The sequence below is a fragment of the Tachypleus tridentatus genome, chromosome 9, assembly GCF_004210375.1.
Source record: "Tachypleus tridentatus isolate NWPU-2018 chromosome 9, ASM421037v1, whole genome shotgun sequence".
Lineage (NCBI taxonomy): Eukaryota > Metazoa > Arthropoda > Merostomata > Xiphosura > Limulidae > Tachypleus > Tachypleus tridentatus.
In genome coordinates this window covers 23,594,812-23,621,476 of record NC_134833.1, presented here as the reverse complement: position 1 = coordinate 23,621,476, position 26,665 = coordinate 23,594,812, and the positions used below count along the sequence as shown (strand labels likewise).

Sequence of the window (26,665 nt, the reverse complement as noted above, 5' to 3'; positions counted from 1 at the left end):
ACAGCGAGACATGGAAAAATAGCCTTTCTCAAAATGTCGCAACGAACATTTATAATGCTTCAAAACTCAAGCGACTCATTATACATAGAAAAAATTAAATAAATTAATCCACAGACGCATATGACTGGTATGATTTTATTAGCTTTCAGTAATTAGTTTTTGTAATTAATTAATTAACTTAAATATAAAAAGGTTTTACCTTAACACTACGTTTCTCAGAAAACACTTTATAATTAAGGGGTTATTTTGCCTACAACTAAATTTACAAACATCATGAGTTAAATTAGTACGTTTTCCCCATTATTTTGCCTTACGCACAATGACTTAATACTCCAGCTAGATGCTGAGATAAAACTATCAAAAGGTATATAGGAAGATACGGAGAGTCCCCCGCTGGTACAAAGGTAAGTATACGGATTTACAACGCTAAAATCAATGGTTAGATTCCCCTCGTTGGGCTCAGCTTCCCTATAAGAAAAAAAAACACACACACACACAGACGGAGAAATTTAAAACAGTGCCATCTCTTGTCAGACACTGAAAATTGTATTTGTGTCTTTCTATTTCCATTGATTAAAAGAGAGAGATTTCAGATTTAATTATGAAAACACAGCCGTGTCGAAAATTTGTAAGAAATACAAGATTAACAATGTAAGTAAAATTTACTAAGGGTTCGATATCACCCTCTATATATAATGATTATCAGTACACTTTCAATAAAGTTCGTGAAAATTGGATTCTCTATAAATGAAAAAGAAAAAAAGATGGTGCACGGATATGTGCAAATAACAATAACCAGCTTCTGACTGTTCTTAAAATGCACGTTCGACTTACTGTCCAAATGCGCATGCGTGCGTACTTTCAACGGATGTAAACAAAAGGCGGATATAAATATACTTTTGTAGACATTTTGTAGGACAACGTATTTGAAACTTGTCAAAATTTTAAAAAAAGGTCTAAATTTTGATCGTAGAAGAACATTATGTGTTTATTCACTAATAGTATTAAGTACGGTTTAGTCCTAAATAAACTAAAACAAAAAGAAAGTGCACAAGTTAAAGGAGTTAACTCTTTATTAAATATAAGCCGTACTTAATAAAGGCTTAACTATTGTTAGGCCTCAAACAAGTGGGCTTGTATATAGAATTTCGGGGTTTAGGATTACAATTATTTTGCATTACTCTAAAAATCCTGTATTCAATCCATATTAATATTAATTGAACGAAGCGTCTATTCTGCCACATAGACAGAGTGAAAAATATAGAAAAACAGAATTTCGGATCACTCACTACTGATGTCTATAATATCACCATATAAAATCTATACACTTATACACCTCTATTTTACCTGTATCCACCACACACAATACGGATAAGATGGAAAAAAATGTCTTTAGCAACTGATCAGTTGTTTCTTCTTTCAGAGAAGCACTGTTCGGTAACTTCAAAAATCCCTTTTATTTCGGTGGTATTATCCTATTGGTCGTAACATACGAGGTTAATTAAACGTTTCTAGTAATTGAATGGTTAGGCGCATCACTCAGTGTCTTTCCCAGTATTCTGTTTTTCACGTTCTTTGCTACATGTTACTATATCATCAACATGCTGTGACGTAATGAATTAGTGTATCATTCACTTGAGTTTACTTCTGCAGTGTCTTGGATCATATTACGGTCAACAGATGGCGCTAAGCAGCAATGAATTCTCGAAAATCCGATATTCTTCTTACGCTGAGCAAAAAACTTCAAGCAAGTCGGCAGGTCTAACATCTATCTAACTGTAGTATGGTCGTCTCATAAGATGCATGTCCATAAAACCATTGCCTGCAGAATTCCTCAAGTATTCCGAATCACGGCAATAACCACCAGGTGGAGACTAAATAATGGTAATAATACAAGCAGGTCAAACAAATTTGGTTTAATATTAGTTTAATAAACAATAAACAGTAACTAGTAAAAACGGTGTACTAAGTTTGTTTCGTTTTTACTGAGTTAGATATATACGTGGAACTACCGTTTCTGAAGTGTTTATTAAAGTTTAAATAACAGGGTTCACACCATAAGTGAATATATTCTGCTGACAGTTAAACATCTTTTCTCGTGCGCACTTAGAACAACACACATCAAAAAACTGTCATTCTTAGCACTAAAAAAAAGTTTTATACAATCCAAGGTAAAGGGTTTTGTTGTTATTGTTCATTATTTGTACCTAATATTTTGTAGCTTTATATACTACTCATTCCATTATTTAAGAGCCCCGGCATGGCCAGGAGGTTAAGGCGCTCGACTCGTAATCCGAGTCACCAACAAAGCCACAACAGGAAAATACCCAACACTAGAACATAATAACACCTCAGCGCACACCAACAAAGAAAAGGCAGAAGCCTTCAGACAACAACGACAAAAACACATAACATGAAAAACTATTTTTACAATGCAATAAGCAATCATGTAACAAATAACACAAAATTATGCAAACCATACTTTCCAGTCAATATCAACAATAATAACACAAACAACACAAATAATTATAATAATTTATTGCTTGCTAAAAAAAAATCACACTAACAGAACTCAAACAATCAGTTAAGAACTCGAAACACAAATCACCCGTTATGTTTCCACTCTCTTTGAGATGACTGAGAGATTTCACATACGAATTGTACACATTTTGTATAGAATGAAGACATCAACGATCTTCAATGACGGTAAAAAAATCAACTGTTTAATTAGTTGGTGCTGGTGTCGGCGTTTTGACAGCAGTCGTTTTATATAGTCTCCTAGATTTACTGTTTTTAAGCAGAGTTGTTTTGACAATAACTTCTTGCTTTACCATTTCAAAGGAAATTGGTCAAAGAAACTCATAATGGTCAGGTTCTGATAGTTTTTTAATACAAAGATACTCTCAGCGATTATGTTTCAGACAGATCTGTTTAAAACATAATATGTATTTTATAGAAACTACTAATTTTGAAATACAAAGTTCCTTAACAAAACTATACCATATTTTTTATACGTACTTTCCATGGTTAGCTTTCCAAGGTCAATGTTTGTCTTATTTTATTCTAATTTTTGTCCCAATGCTTTTTATTTACATTCTGTATTGATTCTGTTTCTACCACCATTATCATTCGGAATTTAAATAAAAGGAATTGGGACAAGAATTAGAATAAAATAAGACAAACATTAACCTTGGAAAGCACGTATAAAAAAACCTGGTGCGAGTTTTGTTAAGGAACTTTGTATTTGAAAATTAGTAGTTTCTATAAAATACACTTGGCTTGTTTTTTATGAAGATTTTAACTGTTAACCGTTAGAAAACCACAGCGATCTAAGAAATAATTATAATACTCAACTTAGTAAAGTAAACAATAATTAACAGAAACAAAAGTACGACTTACAGTTTTCCAAAATGCTTTTAACTTTCGACAAATTCCAGGATAACAGTAAAACGTTGTGTTACATGATAAATTAACTAACTTGGATACTATTATCATTGAAATGACTCCTCTCATGTGTTGCCAGCTTATGTTTATCTCACCTACACTTGATTTCATTAACTCATCTGGAATCTACTGCCTGTTGAAGTGGCTCCTCTTACGTGTTGCCAAGTTATGTTTATCTCACCTACACTTGATTTCATTAACTCACCTGGAATCTACTTCCTGTTGAAGTGGCTCCTCCCATGTGCTGCCAGCTTATGTTTATCTCATTCACACTTGGCAGTCTAAAGGGATTCTCACAAGCATTGTAGTGACTCTCAGCTTTGGATATGACGGGTTGTTGTGGGTTTTGTTGAGATCGTTTCCAGTTTCGACTGACAACGAAACCATTTTGTTTAATCAGTACCATAGGTGTATGAAAATTATTCTATATAAAACACTTACATTTTTTACCTTTTTCTTTAATGCGAAATATACATCCCTAACACGACTACCTTGTGTCATGACTATGTCCAAACGAAATAATGATAATGTTCTATGTTGGACAGAACAGCGATAAGTTAGTATTTTACTGTAAGTAGAAATAACATATATTCTTTGTTTGTTTGGAAATTTCGCACAAAGCTACTCGAGGGCTATCTGTGCTAGCCGTCCCTAATTTAGCAGTGTAAGACTAGAGGGAAGGCAGCTAGTCATCACCACCCACCGCCAACTCTTGGGCTACTCTTTACCAACGAATAGTGGGATTGACCGTCACATTATATACCCCACGGCTGGGAGGGCGAGCATGTTTAGCGCGACGCGGGCGCGAACCCGCGACCCTCGGATTACGAGTCGCACGCCTTACGCGCTAGGCCATGCCGGGCCTAACATATATTCTAAAACCTGACTCATAAAATTTACTTCAAATTTGCGAGTTAATTCAAATCATAATTACTTCCTTCAGGCAGCCAATAACTGTCTGAGGACTTCAGTTTACTAATCAGTGACCACTGTTCAAACGTAATAAATTATCTTCGTCAAGATATATATGTATATACTGCAGAAACTCGAAGGACAACAAAATCATTGAATGGATTATTATTTATTCTCCTGTAGAAGAACAGTCAACTGTTCGAAAGCGCTAGAGTTTTGGGTCTCGTTTGAAAGCATTACTGAATGGAGTATATTAGCTCCACCTTAGTACATCCATCCCCTTACGAGAGAAAGCACAGTTTGTTTATGGTGTCAGTTTTCTACAACAAAGGCGTTACTTTGGTCTTAACGTTATATTTTGCATTGTTATTGGTAAATAACTTTGACTAATTGACTTCTCTATGTTATTAATGTAGTCTTAACGTTATATCGTACTTGTTATTGGAAAACTATGTTAATTAAAGCAGAACGAACGTGAAAAGCTGTGGTAATAATACAGGAAACTCCGCATGGCTAAAAATCACTCAAGTATAGTTCTGATTCCTCAGCCTAAATATCTCACAGATCTTCCTCACGTGAATCATACACCTTAACGCCATCTAACTAAATGTAATTACATGACCAATAAGCGACCTTAAAAGTGGATGGAACTATTTTCTTTTATATTTTGACGTTCCTATAAAAAATACATCGACTTACTTCCAGAGACAAAGGCACACGAGTGTTAAGACAATAATGAAGACAGCTACCAACGAAGCTCCAATTGCTACACCAAGCACTGTAATGATAAAGTACATCTTGTTAGAGGAGTTATAATTAAAAGTTCAGTAGGATGAATTCAATACATGTTAAGTGGTGGTTTTAATTTGAGCCATAACCAATGATTTCTTAACTCTTGTATGATCGTGTACATAAGACAGATTTATAAATGATCGCTTTGTTAGTGAGTGTTAGATTCACTGCATATATAATTCATTAGTATCTTTAACAACGAGCGTTATCTTTAACAACGAGCGTTTATCAAATAGACACTGAATATTTAATGGGCGAAGCAACTTTGTTTTTATTTCGAAACCTTCTAATAATACTCCTTAGGTATGTCTGTATTGTTCCAAAATGTTAACTTATTAGAAAAGTTAAATTACACTAATCACGACTTGATCATCCAGAGATCAAACTACCAATCACCTTTAAGGAGAGATTTGATTGTCCTAGATTTATTGAAAAAACTTTCAAGCTTCTATTATTTCTTAGCAGTTGGGTATAATGTTAAAATAATAAATAGTACGCGAATTTTTTTTCTTATAATATATTTTTTCACTTACAGTGTACTTTGTACCCATTCTAAAGGAAACAAAACAGTAATATTGGCTCAACCAAAGGGCATAAGAACCCATAATATCCGTGAACCTTTAGAAATAACAAGATATACAAAAACATTGGGAATTGTTAAATGGAAACGAAGGTCCGGCGAATATCTGTTTGAGGATATAATAGGATCTGCTCTAAGAACGTGCAGAAATATACACACAGACCACGTAATATAGTTAGAAAGGGATATCTGTACTCTGACCACAACGAATATCGAAACACGGTATCTAGTGTCGTATGTTCGTGGACATGCTGCTGTGCCACTAGGGAGCAAGAGGTCATATATTAGTCTGGATTTAAAACGCTTTTGATTGCGTATCAATTTCAGTGATTTGTGTTATTTATTACGTTTCTCAATATCTAATTAAACAAAGATTAAACTAGCCACGAACCAGTTAAACAAAAGCTGATTCGTTCATTAGTTCCACCTCTCCTGTTCCAGTAATGAAGTGAGCTATCACACAAAACACAAACTGTTCTTCTGCATTTAGTTTAGTGACTGTTAAGTAAACGTTAGAACATCAGTGGCTGTCGTTTTTAATGGTAGTATTTTCAGTGTAAGTTACTCAATAACTGGGTCCATTTTAACACGTTAAAAAATTAACACCGCTGCATTGAATAAAACATTGGGAAAACTATCTATAGACTGGAGTTCGTTTGATGAACAAAGGGATTTTTTTTCATCACACTAGATGGTGCCATATTGTGTCAAACTCTCACCTTCTCCATCAATGTCGCAGTGCTCTCCAATGTAATTACCTCTGCATCTGAAAAATATCCCATAAAATATATTTAAATATTACTAATGAAATCAAACAGAAATGTAGAGAAAAAACTCATATTATACTCAACCTTCATAAATCAATTAAAACCCAAAATTCTAACAAGCTTTCTTTTATAATTTAATGGTCGGTTGCCAATTAATGCCATCTATCGGCAAATACTGGAATTGACTATCATATTATAGCACAACCACGGTTCAAAAAGCGAGCATGTTCTATAATGAGATTTGAAATTGCATCGGGCACATTGCGAGTTAAGTGCCCTAAACCAACAGGCCATACAAGGCCTCGTGCTCACACAAAAGCTTAGTTTCTGTTTCTCACGAGGGCATCACCATGTGGTTAATCCCTGTCTCATAATTTTCACAAGTTCAGACATACCAATATCGTCCCTTCGGCCACCTAAAGGACATCTCTATACGTTCACCGGCACGAGATATCAAACTGAATCCGAAAAGTGAAGATAAAAAAGTCACTCTGGAACAGAAATGTTCCAACGGTTTTCGACCAAGCGGCCTCATGTTAAAACTAAATTCAAAATTACGAAAATTTCTAAATCACTAAAGATGATAGAAGAATACATGATATACTGAATAGGTAATATCTTTGTATATCGCACTACCTGTATTCTCTTAATTACTTAATATTGAGACAAAGCGTTTCTAAGGGGCAATTTATCTTAGTTACGTTATACTTAGACAATACTTTTATCACCTACTATTATTTGTTAATTATCTAATCTTGTGACAAAGCATTTCAAGGCTTTTATTATTTTAATTGCCTAATCTTGAATCGGAGCATTATAATACATTTTTTCTCTTAATAATCATTTAATATTAAGACAGGTCATCTTTAAGAAAGTTTGTTCCTTTAGTTACCTAATTTTATACACGTAAGAATAATTTTAACCTACCAATTGACAATTCTATTTCAAGGTTAGATCTTAATACATAATATATTTTTACGTTCTGTGGTATTTATCCGTTTGAGTTTCTCTTATTTGTTTGTTTTTGAATTTCGCACAAAGCTTCTCGAGGGCTATCTGTGCTAGCCGTCTCTAATTTAGCAGTGTAAGACTATAGTGAAGGCAGCTAGTCAACACCACCCACCGCCAACTCTTGGGCTACTCTTTTACCAACGAATAGTGGGATTTACCGTCACTTTATAACGCCCCCACGGCTGAAAGGGCGAGCATGTTTGGCGCAATGGGGATGCTAATACAGGGATGAGTATACGGATTTACAACGCTAAAAATAGGGTTTCGATTCCGTCGGTAAACACGGCAAATAGCCCGATGTGGCTTTGCTGTACAAATAAAGGCACAAAAAGCTAAGCACTATTCTTTACGTGAGGTTCAACACTTTACAATGTAATTCTCCTCTCTTAATACACTGATTACTTTAATGTTGCCCTCGGAGTTTTTAAAGAAGATTTTCGAGTTAGTTTGAGTCGAACACGTGATGTGCTCTATTTCTTCACCCATAAAAATACCATTTTCAAATTCTATTGGATTTACTTGATTGTTTGATTTAGATATTCGAGTGACCCCCAGTGGCACGGTGGCATATCGGGGGACTCACACCACTAGAAACCAGGTTTCGAAACACGTGGTAGGCAGAGCATAGAGATCTCATTGTGAAGCTTTGTTCATAACAAAAAACAAACAAACAGATATTGGAGTAACGCTACACAAGGGTTAACTGCGATAGCCATCGCTAATTTTAAACTGACAGACTAAAGGGGGAGGCATCTAGCTAACAGCATCCGCCGCCAACTCGGAGGTAACTCTACGCGTGTAGTAGGATTATCCACGGTTCGAATCTGTGAAACACGATCTTACCGCAACAGGATACAAATCACGGATACTTTTGTTTGTTCGTTTTGAATTTCACGCCAAGCTACACGAAAATTATCTGTGTTAGTCGTCCCTAAGAGGGAAGGCAGCTAGTCATCACCACCCACCGTCAACTCTTGGGCAACTCTTTTACCTAGGAATAGCAGGATTGACCGTAACATTATAACGCCTCAACACCTCAAAAGGCGAGAATGTTTGGTGTGACAGGGATTCGCACCCGTGACCCTCGGATTACAAGACACGCGTCTTTCCCACCTGACTATGCTGGGTCTTCTTTATTTTTATTAACATTTAAAAACACACTAGAAACGAAAAGCTATTTTCAATTTATTTAAACAGGAGACATTTACCTGCACGTGCTCTTTTCATTTTCTACGGCACAAATCCCGTGGTTGCTGCAAAAGTCTGGCGAACAAACTGAAAAAATGAAGCAATATTCATGTGATTATATTTTAGCTCTGATTTAATAGATGTGATAAATTAGTGTGTTTTCTATCACTATATGGTCGAGAATAGGCAAGGATTGAAGTAACCAGACGCAAAAAAAAAAAAGTGCCCCTGCGACAACCCTTGGAAAAGTACGTAGTTAAAGTGCCGCTGGGACAACCCTTGGAAAAGTACATAGTTAAAGTGCCGCTGGGACAACCCTTGGAAAAGTACATAGTTAAAGTGCTGCTAGGACTACCCTTGGAAAAGTACATAGTTAAAGTGCTGCTGGGACTACCCTTGGAAAAGTACATAGTTAAAGTGCTGCTGGGACTACCCTTGAAAAGTACATAGTTAAAGTGCTGCTGGGACTACCCTTGAAAAGTACATAGTTAAAGTGCCGCTGGGACTACCCTTGGAAAAGTACATAGTTAAAGTGCTGCTGGGACTACCCTTGGAAAAGTACATAGTTAAAGTGCCGCTGGGACTACCCTTGGAAAAGTACATGGTTATCCTTTCTTTTACGACAGATTTTAGGCCATTTATAGTTTTTTTCTCCTGGTAAAATTTTAAAGTCAATCTGCCCTTCGTTAAGAACGTATTTCTTAAGAAGGTATAAAGGAATAAAATATGAGTTAAACATTGTTCATAATGTATTTTGTGTAGTTTAACGATACTTAAATTACGTGTTAGTCCCCAATAAGATGCATTTAAAATATGTACAACAGTAATGTAACAAGTGAATAACTGTTCTATTGAAGATATGTACAACAGTGATGCAACAACTGAATAACTGTTCCATTGAAGATATGCACAACAGTAATGTAACAACTGAATAACTGTTCCATTGAAGATATGTACAACAGTAATGCAACAACTGAATAACTGTTCTATTGAAGATATGTTCAACAGTAATGCAACAACTGAATAACTGTTCCATTGAAGATATGTACAACAGTAATGTAATAAGTGAATAACTGTTCTACCTCTAAATGAATAGTTCTCACCAGAACAAGAATGCCCACTTTTCCACTTATCATCCGGGAATTTGTCCAGGAAGCCAGGCTTACAGACACAGTGAAAAGATCCGAATTCATTAACACAGAAGCTGTTGTCAGAACAATCATGGAGGGTGGGATCGGTACATTCGTCCAGATCTATTGAAATCAAAACATGAGCAGATACTGATGAAAGTCCATAGCACAGTGTTTAATCCCTATATAGATTTTACAGTTCATGTAGTTTGATCTTGCTTTTGTATTTTCTCATAAGGTGTTTTTTTTTTTGTTTTTACAATAAGTAGAAAAGGAAAAGTTACAATAATTATATAGAAACATTCACTAGTTGTGTTAAATAGGTTAACAATAATTAGATAACATTCACTAGTTGTGTCGAATAAATTAACAATAATTAGATAAAAACATTCACTAGTTGTGTCAAATAGATTAACAATAATTAGATAAAAACATTTACTAGTTGTGTTAAATAGATACTGATCGAATTCATTCCCAACAACTTGAAAGAATAAATGTAATTTTTGCTCTAAGTAAAATATTGTACTGAATACAGTTTTTTGACATACTAACTCCATTTTCTATAAATTCCTAATTGAACCCCACGGACTTATCCAAAGTTGTTGTTTGTTGCTGTTGTTTTTTTTTGTTTTTTTTTGCGAAATGCCTCCGATGGCTCTGCTCTAAATCTGTGGTTAAAAATACTCAAATTCTGGTTTCTACACCTGCAATATGCATAACACAAATAGCCCATTTTGTAGTTTTTCGATAAACAACAAACGAGTTATAGGGAAATAACCTCTTTTATACAAGTAATATTTTCATTATTAGCCTTAGCACAGATTTCAATGTTATTAGAATGTACGACAAGACTTCACTTACAACAGTTCATTAAACACACCTGATTTTGTTCCCTACAATGTATTTGCTTCTTTTTTTAACAAGGACTTTCGGTGCCTCCAAGTGGCTCAGTGTTAAGTCTGAGGCTTCTTATTTGTTTGTTTTTTGTTTTTGAATTTCGCGTCAAGCTATACGAAGGTTATCTGCGCTAGCCGTCACTGATTTAGCAGTGTAAGACGAGAGAAAAGGCAGCTAGTTATCACCACCCACTGCCAACTCTTGGGCTACTATTTTACCAATGAATAGTGGAATTGAGTGTTACATCATAACGCTCCCACGGCTGAAAGGGCGAGCATGTTTGGTATGACGGAGATTCGATCCCGTGACCTGTAGAATGTAAGTCGTGCTCCATCATCACCTAGCGATGCCAGACCCCTGAAGGCTTCTGTTGATTAAAAAAACGGGTTTAGATACCTATGGTCGGCACGGCACAGACAACCCAAACCAAGTTTTGCAATTAACAAAAGTAAGTACTTTTATAAACCTAGAGGAAGGTTTGACATAACCTATGGCTATAAAACTTCTTACATAAGGTTGCGATCAAGACAGAAAACCTAATTACCAAGGTTAGTAATTAGCACGAAGGCTCTGTGAAAACATGACGTCAGACCAGTCAGTTGTAAAACGTATCAACGTGTTACTTTGTACAACGTAGTTTGTTTAGAGTAATGTAATAATACAAAAGTATTGGATATAGATATGCTTGAAAACCTTTTTCTTAAAACAATACTAACCGTCAACAAATGGTACAGGATCACTGGAATCTGCTACGTATAAACGACTGGTCCCTAAGTTTTGGTTTCGATTTTCAATCGATTTTATCAACTCCTCGCGCAGCCGTTCTTTGATGGACATCGATCTGGTGGTATCTCGATCGCGCAGATACACAGTGGCATTGACGAGAATCTGTCCAGTCACATCTGGTGAGAACTTCATAATTTTTACCTTCACGAAATGTGGAGCTATCTCAGTGGATCGAATAAGCGAGGATAACTGAAAACATTAATATTTTAAAGTATCTATTTCGGTCTGGTATAGTTTTAATTAATTTATATTTTGGCATATATATATATATATATAATAAAAGATAGGTGTTTAATTGTTATGAAATATTTTAGGCAGCGATTTATAATAATTATTACATATTTTTATACTTATCCGTAGATGGGGTTTGGTATTTTGAAATTTAAAAATGAAATGTATATTTTTGTTTTTAATTAACAGATATTTCTAGTTCAGACTTCATGAATAGCATCCTTTTAAGTATACGTATATATGCATGTGTGTGGCACAGCGGGATATATGCGGATTCTCATTGCTAGAATCCGGGTTTCGATACCTGTGGTGGGCAGAGCACTGATAACTCATTGAACAGCTTTATGTTTAACTTACAACAAACAAACAAATATATATATATATATATGTATATACTGAAAACAATTATTTTAGATATATCTACGGTGCCCATAATCAGCTGTATTTGGCGAGTACTGGGGTGGGGTGGGAGGTACGACATTACGGGTTCTTGCACCTAAACTTTAACCTTTGTCTAACTATCTCCGCCATCAAAGGTGGACGGCGGTTGTGTTCTCCCTTGTGTGCGTGTTTGTGTTTTCCAGCGAGATTTCTGGAAAATGGCTAAATGCATTTGGACAAAATTTGGCATACATTTGTACTATGACCCAACTTAAAAATAACTAGGTTTTTAATGTTAAGATCGAAGTTCAAGGTCACATTAAGGTTTACGAAAATTCAAAAATCACCATCTGTTAACATGAGGACCGATTTTTTGTATTATTTTTGCTTTACAACTCAGTCAAAAATAATCAGATTTTGACGAAACCTGACAGATATGTGAATAATGTTGTTCCTCTAACAGTGGTCCATCCCTCTGATAACGATAAAAATACGGGTGCATTTCTGTTTTTGTTTTTTTTTTAGAACCGAATATGGTCAATACTACATGGCATTGGAAAGCGCCCTCCTGAGCGACCCTCTAGTTTTCATTGTAATTTGTCTTGTTTAGCGTCTGCGTTTAATGGATTATGTCTGATAAACGGGACGTCCCAATGCTTTTGAAAGCTTTACTCCATAAGTGTTGTTCTTAAAAATGTACCTTGTTTGTACACTCTTGACAAATGATATAATTTTTTAATGTTTTGTTTTTTTGCTGACACAGTTATTTTCCCCTTATTTTTTTTTCTGTTATATATACACATAATATTTTATATCTAAATCTTGTTTGAAGCTCTGATTCAGTAGAAATAATCTACAAAAACTTTTAACATGTTGAAAGTTAAAACACTGATCACACCTTTTCTGTCAGAGGAACCCCAGAGAACAGATTATTGTAGAAAATTTGGAATGAAAATTTCTGAACTGTGTGAATCTTTGTTTGACTTTTAAGCTTTTAAAGTTCATAACAGCCGAAATATTTTATGATTTAGCGTTGCTATTCGTATATTCTACATTCTGCGGCCTTGTGATGTCATGCATTGTAGATAACATTCGCAAAATTGTTAAAGATATCACAGAAAGCTGAAGCAATCCATCAATTTTGCATCATTAAGCTGCTTAAGGACACAATTATTAAGGTAATAAAATACTAATATTAATATAGAATTAGACAGATTGAAAACAGTCCATCAATTTTTGAATTATTAGGCTATCTGACAAACGCCACTGATAAGCCTAATTATAACTTGAACTTAAAAGTAGAGATTTCCGTGGTGTCCTACCAAATGAAGACACTTTTCAGTTTTCATCCATTCTTTATTCGTTTTGAGTATTAACATCTCCACGAATAGAATAATATTAAATATTATAGTACAGTGTTAGTCTTAACTTCGCACGAATTTTATCTATGATTTACAAGTACTACTATGTAAATGTAGTGTAATTCATAAACAGTTACTTCTTATGTTAAAAATAGGAATCTGAACAAGTTGTTAACGATATTCAAAAAATTCATCAAAATCATTGTGTGTTTTTATTTTACTTAAATAAACAGAAGTGTGTATCAATATAATTATGTTTTATGTTCTTAAGTGAAGAATGTTACTGCTTACTCCTTGTTCGACATCGTGTTCTAACCATTCATATTGCTCGCTGTTAGGGTCCTGGAAAGAACTTGTAAACGTCAACTTTCGGTCACCGTAACTGCCTAGTAGTAGCGCCATCTGTAGGGATATGACAGCTGGTATAAAAAAAATAATAATAATAATTAACAAACTTTCTGGCACATATTTTAATTAATAATTTTCACTAATCTGTAGTAAGTTATATATCAATAATTTAATATTCCAGAACATACTATCTGGCTCCTGGCGAACCTGGGCTGCGCCCGATACGTAAAAATTTTAGTTACGAAAGCATTTTCCTTACGATATTTCTACGTGAAATATAACAACAACAGTGAACGTTGTAAAAATATTAAACTATATCAAAACATTCATAAGCAAGGTATCTTATTAGATGCGAGTCACAGTACAGGCGGTTAACAACTCAAGTCTGCCGACAGAAGAAGAACGTAAGCAAAACTACAATGAACATTAATGTACCGACATATTGAAATGTTTGGTTACAAGAGCTTTCTAGATATTATGGCGCCGAAACACAAAGTTCTTTTTAATTTGATTCGATTTTCATTCCAGATGTATCATTTACCGCTTTCGTATGAAAGCTAGCAATTCTCTTGTTTGTTTGTTTGTTTGTTTTGGAATTTCGCACAAAACTACTCGAGGGCTATCTGTGCTAGCCGTCCCTAATTTAGCAGTGTAAGACTAGAGGGAAGGCAGCTAGTCATCACCACCCACCGCCAACTTTTTGGGCTACTCTTTTACTAACGAATAGTGGGATTGACCGTAACATTATAACGCCCCCACGGCTGGGAGGGCGAGCATGTTTGGCGCGACTCGGGCGCGAACCCGCGACCCTCAGATTACGAAGCGCACGCCTCAACGCGCTAGGCCATGCCGGGCCCCAGCAATTCTCTACATATTTACTTTGACAGGCCTGGCATGGCCATGTGGATAAGGCACTCTACTCGTAATCTCAGGGTCGCGGGTTCGAATCCTCATGACAACAAACATGCTTGCCATTTCAGCCGTGCGGGCGTTAGAGTGTGACAGTCAATCCCACTATTCGTTGGTAAAAGAGTAACCCAAGAGTTGGCGGTGGGTGGTGATGAGTAGCTGCCTTCGCTCTAGTCTTACACTGCAAAATTGGGGATGGCTAGCGCAGATAGTCCTCGTGTAGCTTTGCGCGAAATTAAAAACCAAATAAACAATAATATAAACGTTTGCAGTTTCAAATAAAGACAAAAAACTATATATAGCTTACGTTTACATTGTCCACGAGGCTCAGACCTAGCGCGGCCTGCCTTACAATAACAAGCACTCACGCCACGAACAGTCTTACAGCGCTCGTTCAGGGAAACGTCACAGGTCGAATCGTCACCAACTATGCACGTGTCGATTCTAAAGAACGAAAAACATAAACATTAAATTTTTACAAGCGTCTGTTCAGAAACTTAAGAACACAAAACTCATGTCAAGCACTGGAGCTTATGTACGTGTCTGCTCGAAAGTAGTAAAAACAAACTGAAAATCCGCTATTAGCACCAAGCTATTTCTAAAACGTTAATTGACTTTTAACATGTTATGCACATTCACAATATTTGTTGTTTAACACGTAACTTGCTCCTCACTTTCATCGAACTTATTTTTTTAAATCTAAATAAACTAAAGAACTTTGCTTAAGTATAACATTTACTTAACATGATGCAAACAATTATACTTTTTAAGTACGATAATATATATATGTTTGTCTTTTAATTTCGCGCAAAGCTACACGAGGACTATACGTCCTAGCCTTCCCTAATTTAGCAGCTTAAGACTAGACAAACGGCAGCATGTCATTACCACCACCCACCGCCAACTCTTGAGCTACTCTTTTACCAACGAATAGTGGGATTGAACATTACATTATAACGCCGACACGGGTGAAAGGGCGAGCACGTTTGGTGCCATGGGGAATTCGAACTCGTGATCCTCAGATTACGATTCGAGTACCTCAACTACCTGGCCGTGCCGGGCTGTACAATAATATACATGTGTACTATTTTACTATTACTTGTATAGAACCATATTACATGCGCTTTATTATTTATATAGTACATCATTTTAAAACAGAACACTGAAGTATCTTAATTCTTTATTGCCTTGTGACCAGTCTATAACAAAAAACGTGATAAACAAAACAAAAAACCCACTGTTTGTTGTTAAGCGATAAGCCATTCTATGCTGTGCCTACTATGGTGTTACGAACTCCTGAAGTGAAGTTCAGCGTTGTGAAATCATGTAAGAGAAATGTTTTTCTTCATCACCAGGCCATTAAACATGTATATGAGAGTCAGGGGCTTTAGACTTCTCTTAAGATATCTTATCTACAATTCTTCTTTCCTACAAATTTAAGACAATGTGAAGCACTAATTGAATTTGCTGGTGAACTTGAATCTTAACTCTGATTATATTAATTGCTATTACAGTGTTAAATAATTTTCGTCACGTGTGATAATATCCATTATCAATATAGTTAATACCATAGTAAATGATTTTAAGACTAATTTTCCTAAACTGGCCAAACCCTCGTGAGATATTATTGGAATTATGGTCGAAAATGTCGACAACAGCAAAGATGCCCAACTGACAGATCAATGCATTATAATCATTATAAGTTCATATTCGGTAAAATGTCATGCTCCTAGTTAAACCGATATGTTTAATTATTTACTAGGTTACTTTCTGATCTCTGTAAATATATTGGTTTGATCAGAAGTTAGTGGTAATTTTTATATCATAGCTTTCCCAGAGTGTCTTAAGCTCAGACCTTTGAATAAGAAAAAAAAAATTAACAGGTCTTACAAACTGTAAGTTAATATTTTAATAACATGAAGATAAAAAGTTTTAAAATATGTTTACGATACCTAGGGCCCACAGTATCAAATTAAGTGATCAGACAAAGATTCGAAAATAACAAACGTTTATAAAATAATGGAATGGTAACTATAAATATGAATACATATTGATAACGAGGCCTGTCATATCCCAGCCGGCCTGATGGTATTAGGCGAAAAGGCCTCATCAGCAATGGTTGACATGTCATATTATCTTTTGCTTCACTCATGGGTCCTTAGAATAACGGAGTTCTTCCTCAAATCGTACTAGTGCATACTATAATGAGCAATGACACTTAATGGAATTATGGTGTTAATAAAATCACCACATTAACCTCAAAATGAACTACTGAATTTCACTACTGTCGTAATGGACTCAAGAAAATTATAAGTAGTTTATTTTGATTTCTGAAATATCTTCGGCCGTTGTACAAACAAACTGTTATAATAATTTAACAATAATACACTAAAACAAAATATTACCTTACCTGATGACTGGTGTATTAGGTCTCGGGCGAAATAATGGATGCTTTGGTAAAATACCAAGAGATGATGCATCGTGGTGAGGTTCCTTAGGAACGTCAGGAAGATGTCTGTCTTGATGTGGACCAGTTCCTTGGTAAGGATAAGAAGGAAATCCAAGTGGTTGTGGATTATGATTGACATTAATAAAACGATCGTTAGAAGTTTGACCACGGAGTGGCTGACTAGAGGAAAGATGACTAGTTTCTTGTTGATCAGAATGTATAGAAGCTGAAAGATGGGAATCAGAAGTCTTCATGGAATTTGGTTTTTCGTGCTCATGTTTGTTTGAATCTATGGATTTTGCGTCTGTAAGTAATTTAGTTTCTGAAAACGAGACTTTGGCTTCACTGTTTTCAGGTGCTAGCACGGGTTTGGAAGGCTTTCCATATATGATTTCCGGTTCTGTTGAATTTGTGAGGAGTAATATGCTTGATTCAGTAGATGACGTAATGTTGTGATGACTTTCCAAAGATTGAGTCTGATCCTCAAATGTACCATCCACTTCATATGTTGAGAACACAGAAATAGGTGTTACGCTTTTTGTACTAACATTCCGAAAAATATCCACAGTGGATATCAGGTCAGTAATGATTGTTTCATTGTGTGACACCAGAAAAACCGACATTTTGGTACTTTTTGAAGATGAAGTACTTGAAGCATGACCAGGATACATAAATGTAGATATAAATTTTGTTGATTCCAGCGTTATCTCGTCAGGTCCGCCTGGTGGACTACTTTTAAACTGAACGTCACTGCCTGCGCTTGTATCGTCATACGACGACAATAGTGACGTCGAAAACAAAGATATTTGACCAATATTCAAATTAATTTCTTCCACGATCTCTGGTTGCTGTACAGCTATTGTTCGAGTCGATTGAGAAATGTCTTTGTTAACGGTAGCACCAGACAAAGGAGCTATGTCACTGCTCAAGGTGTCTGGGAGAGCAGGAGTGAAAACAGTTGAACCATTAGATAATAGTGGTACACGTACAGATGAAGTTGGGCTAAAGGAAGGAAAGAGATCAGAATTGGCTGTTTCTTCTATGTTGGTGGTAACAGTTGAATCTTGTGAAAGATGTACTTCGGGCTTATTGCTTACATCCACGGTAGAAAGAAGTAAACTATAGTCTGATGTCAGAAATTCTGATTCAAAATCAGGAACGATATCACCAACACCCGAGTCTGATGTTTCCAAAGTGATGATCGAATCAGACATTTTTGAGTTTGTGAGTTCAATAATGCTAGATTTTTCAGTACTAACAGCTACTCCTATTTTATCAGTGTCTTTGGTGTCGTTTTCCTGATAATTGAAAGGGACTTGTCCCAGTACTTTGTCTAATTCTTTATCCCCAGGAAAATGCCACGTGGTGCTCGTTTGAAAGAATGGTAGAGTAGGAAAAGTAAAACCGATTGCCCCTGGTCGCTGTTGTTGTTGGGGAATAATATGATAACCTCCTATGTTTTGATGATATGCTCCAAAGTTCGGAGGACCACGATTGTTTAATCGAGTGATTATGGGCCGGCGGATGGGCCTTTGTGGAAAAAGGGAACCTAATGGACGAAGTGGATTAATTTTCGAATTTCCGCCTAAAAGGGTTACAATTCTGCTGATAATGCCATCTATCGACTGGCGAATTTGCCTACTAGATTTCTTAAGACCTTTGTTGAGGTTTCCATTATAAGAACGGGCTGAAAGCGTACTCTGGTCTGGTTTGAACCCTAACCTGTCACGTGGGTCTACACTTCTGACCACGATGCGACCAGATGATGTCACTGAAGAGCTGTTAAAATCTGTTTCAAAAAAGTTTACAAGAAAATTAACAAAGAATCGGACAAGTGACACTTTAATTTCTTCCGCACTGTTAAACGAACATATATTCATAGCTTCTTAACTAGGCTGTATACGAAGAATTTATCTACATTCAAAAAATACTATGATTCTTACTTATATTTGTCAGAGTTCTCTTCTGCACTAATTTTTTTCTTTGTTAGAAATCCTGTGTTTGTGTTTCGTGATATAATGCAAAGCTACACTTTGGACTACCTGCGTTCTGTCCATTATGGGAATCTAACCGCGGATTTTAGTACTGCAAGTCCGTCATTTACCAATGATCCATCAGAGGTTTCTCTCTGGTACAGTGGTAAGTCTACGGATTTACAACACTAAAATAAGGGGTTCAATTCTCCTCAGGGGACTCAGCAGATGTGGCTTTGCTATAAGAAAACACTCAGACATACAGTCATGTGAAAAAGTTAGGACACCCTATGAAAGCCTATGTAGTTTTGTAACATTTTTTGATATATAGATATTTAATCTCAATTTCAACAATACTGAGAGATCATAGGAATATAACTAAACGATTAAAACGGAAGAAAATACTTTTTAAGATCTTTTGTAAATGTAATTCTGTAGGTCCACGGCTGAAAGGACGAGCATGTTTGGCGCGACGGGGATGCGGACCAGCGACCCTCAGATTACGAGTCGCACGCCTTAACCCACCTGGCCATGCCAGGCCTCTTTCATAATTATACGTTTTTGTTGAACGCAAAACTAAATAATAAAATACTTTCCGCAATACGCACCAAGGATATGGAAGCCAGATTTTAGCAGCGCAAGTCCTCAGATCTGCCGCGGGGATATCATATGTTTTGATCCATCAATATCGGTGACGTCATTCCCGACCACGCCCGCCTACTCGCGGTTGTTAATGCAACGAACTGAACTAGTGACCTTATTGGTCACAGCACCGTTACCGAAGAAACTGCCAAACTAAAGATGACATGTGTATTTCACCTGAAACATGACGCAGAATTCCACGTGTATTTTAATAACATCCTGTAGCACGATACTTGTGATTATTTAGAGATGTTTGAGCAAATTAAAATTCGGGGAGGGGGAAGGGGCTTCGATTGAGCAAGGCAAGAGAATTTTCGGGAACCCATTACTGTCGGAGACCAGAGGTGGAAAGTCATTTTCATACTTTTCTTCAGGAACAGATTATATTAATGGTTGTGTTTTTAAGTCATCCTACTGCCTCTTGTACATTCTGCTTTTCGTTTTCTTAATAATGGAAGAAATAAATGTGAAGAAACTATACAACCCGATGTTATTACAAAACTATTATTCATAATCGAATGTGACGGATGATCCATAAAAAAAAAAAAAAGACTTTCACCCCTCTGTTGCAACAGCATGACCAGGTGGTTAAGGCACTCGACTCGTAATCCGAGGGTTGCCGGTTCGAATCTCCGTCACCCCACACATGCTCGTCCTTTCAACCGTGGGGGCGTTATAATATGACAGTCAATCCTACTATTCGTTGGTAAAAGAGTAGCCCAAGAGTTGGCGTTGGGTGGTGATGATTAAATGCCTTCCCTCCAGTCTTACACTACTAAATTAGGGACGGCTGGCGCAGATGGTCCTTGCGTGAAATTCAAACCAAACCAATCTTCGTCTACGTGCAAAGTTCGTTTAACATCGGCTTGACGAATTTTACTCTACCTTAATGAAACCCCGTGAAAATTGTTGCCTTCTGTCAAACTAACATATTTTGTGCCATATAATGCGTTTTTAGTATATATAGTTATAAATGGAATCAATGTTATTATTCCGCAGTAAAGAGCAAATAAATAACAATATTTATAAAGGCAAAAAAATAGTGCAAACTTTTTAACAGAAAAATACGACATCCATAACCCGAGCGCTTTCCCTGAAGATGAAATACGCACCCTTCGAATGGTGTTCAGAATATATGGTATCATATTTTTGGGCTAAATTACTATCCTGAACCTAGGTATTTTATAACATCAGAAGTTGAGTCTTTTAGATAGGCAAGGGTCGAACACGTGACCATTTTTTTAAAAACAACACCCTCTGGCGGGCTACTGTTACTCAGATATGTTATTTAGAAATACAATTAATTTCTAGTTGTTTTATTTGATTTGTTAAAATCACGCAAATTATTCAGTTTTATTTTAGTAGACAAATCGTATTAACACAACTGTAAAAAAATTAAATAAAATATATAGGAATATGAATACCACAAAGCAAGGAAACAATGGCTTTGAGGCTGCCCCGCGTCAAAATCACCAAGTGTTACAATGTTGTCTCGCTCGTTCCTATTTTGTTTCCTTACTTATTCGGTGTTCTCATTTCCACTTCCTAATATTTTATTTACACTTTTCTCATAGTATCTTGTGTGTGTGTGTTTGTACTATGTTCGAGAATAATTGTGTACTCTGGGCCTATCCTTCTCGTAGCTTTACTTCGTGCTAAATCTCGAAAGTGACTGAGTACTAACTAGGCCTATCATTCTCTTCGAAGTTTTTCTTAGAGCAATCTCTTGACATTTCCTGCATTTGCTAATATATTTCCTATAGTTTCTCTTCCATCTAATCAGCGCTGCAGTCTTTTCTTTGGCTGGATTAATGGCTAATACTTGCTTCGTATATTTAGCATTGTTGTTTTCTAACCTTATCTCTATTACTGCAGTATTGCTCTCTTTGTTGAAACGAAGATTTTCAAGGTCATCAACAAAAGATTTTTCTCCTTTTCTCTTGTTTTGTTTTCTTGAAAGACATTTTAAGAATCGCATTCTTTCAAGTACAACCTTAGATGTCAGGAGGTCACATTTAGTTTGAAAACAATGCAAAGATAGATTATACAAATTATCATTCTTGTTTTCAATCCGTAGCGCTCGAACAAAGCTGTGTCAGACTTCGACAGTTACAGCATTCGTCCTCGCACAGGAGACTCAAGTCTGAGACACTGACTGCTATTGACAGAACTGTTTTGTCCAACATGGAACTCTTGATTCAGATGTATAGAACTAAAAATTTCTCTTTCAAAGGTTAGATCATAGTTAGAACTTAGATCTAGAGAAATTATTTAGTCGACGTTTATTTCACCTAGCTGCAGATTGATCATGTAGTGCGAGTGCATAAGCAATCGTACACCCCACCACGTAATATGAGGGAAAGTTCTTACTTGGCAACTCACAGATCGTGCTCGTAATCATAGAATACAGCTATTACTGTATTGTTAACTCGTTAGTAGTGTTGCAAAACGGTTATTGATATTACTTATTATTATCCAGGTTATAAGTGAAATTAAGAAAAAGGATTTTAGACAAAATAGCAAAATTTATTCACATTCATTTAGGCTTGCACAAAGTGAACAGAGAGAAAGCTATGCCTTTCCAACGACATTAGTCAATCACTCATAATGAGAAACTTGTGGTTTTGTGAATTGTTTTGTTTTTACTATACCGACTTTCCCAAGTGCTTTGGTGTCTTTTTACTCTGCATTTAGTTTGTTTGCTACTCAACAATATCTATAAAGTTTTTATAAAGTTTTCTTGTAGCTGTTTGTAGCGTGTTTGAGATTTTAATTTGTACTGCACATATTTCACAGCTGGCCCATTTCTACTAAAAATGCCCGGCATGGCCAAGTGGTTGAGGCTCTCTACTCGTGATCCGAAGATCGCGTGTTAGAATCCCCGTCACAACATACATTCTCGCCCTCTCAGCCGTGGGGGCGTTATAATGATACGATCAATCCCACTATTCGTTGGTAAAAGAGTAGCTCAAGAGTTGGCGGTTGGTTGTGATGACTAACTGCCTTCCCTCTAGTCTTACACTGCTAAATTAGTGACGGCTAGAGCAGGTAACCCTCGTGTAGCTTTGTGCGAAATTCAAGCCAAACCAAACCAAATCTTCGTAATAGATTTAACCCTTAAACAGTGGCCGTTATCAACTGATGTTGCTACCTACAACATTTCCGCTGTTCAAGGATTAAATGTTTTAGTAAATATCGCTTTTAAATCTTTGTTCACCATATCAGTGGCCCGGCAGGGCCAGGTGTGTTAAGGCGTTCGACTCGTAATCTGAGGGTCGCAGGTTCGAGTCCCCATTGCACCAAAGATGCTCGCCCTCTCAGACGGGGGGGGCGTTATAATGTTATGGTCAATCCCACTATTCGTCAGTAAAAGAGTAGCCCAAGAGTTGGCGGTGGGTGGTGATGACTAGCTGCCTACCTTCTAAGAGTCTTACACTGTTAAATTAGGGACGGCTAGCGCAGATAGCCCTCGAGAAGCTTTGCGCGAAATTCAAAAAACAAAACAAACCATATCAGTAATTATCAAGCATTACCTGAGGGGTGGGCACACTGTAAGTGTACCTTATGACGAGTGGCAAAGTATAAATTTTGTTGTATTTTAAATTTATATAAAAAAAGAAAATAATTATATTAATCCTTTGTGTTCAAAGAAATATTAATTATAAATTTATTTTTAACGGAATTTTGCAATAGAAAGTTGATACTTGAAATTACTGTTCGAGAATATACTGTACACTATTGACAAATATAAAAGTAAATAAAGGGTGAAAGGGCTCAATTTCTGGGGAATCCCCACTTTGTATGCTACTGTAAATGTTTTATGTGTAATTTATGTTCGTTTTAATATACGATAGATACCCAGGTTAAGATAGGTATACAGGCAGAAAGATAGATACAAACAAAACAATAGCTATACATCCAATACAATAAAACAGTCCCCCGCTATTACAGTGGTAAGTCTATGGATTTACAACGCTAAAATCGGGGGTTCGATTCCACTTGGTGGACTCGGTAGATAGCCCTATGTGGCTTTGCCAAACGTCAATACACACAATAAAATAAACAATTAGTGGCGCCATCTGTTGCTCACGGTTTTCTTTTTTTTCGTGTAATTTCTTCAAAAGATCAACTCTTTCAATGTCTATTTATTCAAATTATTCATACAACTATTTAGAATTTCTTAACTTAAATAAACAGTGAAACAAATTATTCAAGATAGATTTCCAAACCTTGAATGTTGATTTTTTAAATGTGATTTTGAGACGTGATGATCCTATAGTAACAAGTTACACATACTCATTCTTATATGTAATTGTGCCAAACAAAAAACACGTCAACACATACAGTTTAAACCTATAGTTTATGGGTATCACGTGACAGACCACACAAAATTTCGGTATATTTGAAACTGAAGTTTGACGGAAAGGCAATATTCCTCTACATGTAACAAACACAGTTATTATAGTCTCTCTGATTAAGCGCATTAGTCGTTATTTAATAATAAAAGTTTAGTTCGAAAGTCAGTCGATTTTGATTTTTATTTCAGGACCTTCACCACTGAGAGCTAATACAAAACAAGTTCGGCTTCAGGGATTCACCACTAGGTCAGATTAGGAATATGTGGGTCGCCTAACAACTAGACTCCGTCTACTGTCTACTGAAAGTCGCTTAGCAACTGAACAATATCAGGTTGCTGTTTGTAGTGGGTCGCCTAGCAACTAGATAATACCTATGTGCTCTTTACATCTACTTCAGGATGTTTGTTTGCCCAGAGTTTAACCTGAAAGCTACCAGGGCAGGCCACAGAGTTGCACACCCTAAGGGGTGTAACAAAGCCACACCCTAGAAGAACACTAGAACTATCCAGCTCTAGGTTAGTAATATCATAATCAACACATATTTAAGTTCAAACTCACTCACATATATATTAGACACTTCCATGTATGCAACTGGAAGCATAAAAATTATAATTTAACTAGTACTACAAAAAAATTCGACTTAACCATGCCGTGTTTTTATTTATATATATTTTTAATTCGCTTTTCGATGCGGATATTTTTGTCTAAGTTTACATCTCATGAGTTTGCACTTTCCCAATTCATAAAATTAACGTCTTGGCGAATCAGGTTGAAAAAAAAAAGAAAAAAAAGGAACCCTCAACAACTGTCGCACATGAATTTTTTTAGACAGGATTATAGTAAATAATACTATGAGTTCTATGGGAGTTCTTAAGAGTGTTTCGAACCATTTTCCTAGATAATAGACATAAACATTGTAAAAACAACCACCTGGAAAAGATTTTATTTCTAACGCAGTCGGATTTACACGGTAAAATCATTATTAGTTTTTATCTAAGTCTGCTCGTGCTTTGGTTGGAAGTTAATACCAGCATTACGTCTCAAATCGTAAACAATGTTACATACAAGGAAGTAAGGCTCGGCTACGTACGTTAGGTAGTAACAGTTGACAGTAGAGAAATGAGATGAAAATGTTTGCTTATTCGTCAATACGTTAACCGAATCTTGGATTGCGAAACATGTTTTTTTCCGTTCACTCGGTAACTTGATCGATACTGCTTGTTTCTCGAAGACGTTAAACTGTAATGTTTACCTATTTGAACTCTGTACATGTGACTTTAGACATACCATCAAATGCACTTTATGTGTACGCTTACATGTGTTTTATTGTTGTCTGTACCAATTATCGTGTTGTTTGTTGTACGAACGCAGATCTCAAAGAAATGTTCTCCTGTCCATTAATGACACTTGTAATTCTTGACTTGCTGGTTAAAACAAACAATTTTCTGTGGAATAGTTATTTTACGGTGCTTCCTGGATCATTTAATTTCTTATTGTCCTGTTACTTCCAGTATAAATCAGTAAAATCGATATAATAATAAAAACACAACTTGTTAGCAAATGGCTTCCACATTAAAAAAACAAAAACATATTATTCTTAAATTTATGACTTATTCATCACGTTGAAATTAAAACCTTTTCAATGAGACAATCAGGGTTCGAATTATTATTTTAATTTTACATTTAAAAACAAACAAACTATTTATTGGAAAAATGTTACATATTTGGCACAGTCTTACCTGAATGATAAAACGTTTTATCAGTGGTTTCCATCGATAACACGATGATTGACAAGGACCAAATCAGCAAACCTAGAACGATGGTATGTTTAATCATACTGATCAAACTTGAATCAAGAGTCCAAAGACATCTAACTACTGCTCAGAACTGGTCACTATGTCATCCATTATGGCTCAAAGAGACATCACAGCCACCGTATCAATAGTTTGTGATTTCTAGTGATAGTTTAAGGAAAAAACAAATAAGTTTTTCATCATCGTATGAGTCTACATCATACTGTTTTCAACATCTCTTGTGTGCAGCACACGAACGCAATAGATCTTCATTCCAGCTTTTCCGTTCAATCAACGCTTTTTGGAAATAAAACTTGTTTATAACAACTGCCAGTTCCGCTATAGCTGTTCCAGGTGATGCATCAGACCATGAGTACCAGACAGCATCTGATTGGCGAAGATACTCCTTCGAGTCAACGGGTGGGAAAGCGGCAGTTCAGTGCCCCCATTGTAAAATTCTAGTTCCGTTACAAAGTACAAGGTTACTCGGGGGTTGGGTAAGATACGACATAAAGTCACCAGGAACAACATAAGTACGGTCACTCAACGGGACCTACCAATCCGTATTTTAGCTAGTCTTAGCTAGTTCTTTCAGTTATTAAACCTAGAATTAGCAGTTTCACGAGAACTAATTAAATCGTGCTAAGCACGTGTACATACGTAATAACTCAAAATCTTATTTTAACTTCGGAATTGTTTCGACGTAAAGTGTG

At 36.1% G+C, this 26,665-nt stretch overlaps 1 protein-coding gene across 1 annotated transcript; it reads right to left on the bottom strand.

Moving 5' to 3' along the window:
* Nucleotides 1-484: 484 nt before the first annotated feature.
* On the bottom strand, nt 485-26,395 carry LOC143224861 (uncharacterized). Its single transcript, XM_076453236.1, has 11 exons — nt 25,899-26,395; nt 17,148-18,975; nt 15,045-15,181; nt 13,772-13,899; nt 11,438-11,696; nt 9,798-9,947; nt 8,715-8,781; nt 6,448-6,494; nt 5,056-5,134; nt 3,650-3,815; nt 485-1,874 (listed from the first exon to the last, which is right to left on the bottom strand). Exons 1-11 carry the CDS (start codon nt 25,993-25,995, stop codon nt 1,773-1,775), a joined length of 3,060 nt encoding a protein of 1,019 aa, XP_076309351.1. The 5' UTR covers nt 25,996-26,395; the 3' UTR covers nt 485-1,772.
* Nucleotides 26,396-26,665: the final 270 nt, after the last annotated feature.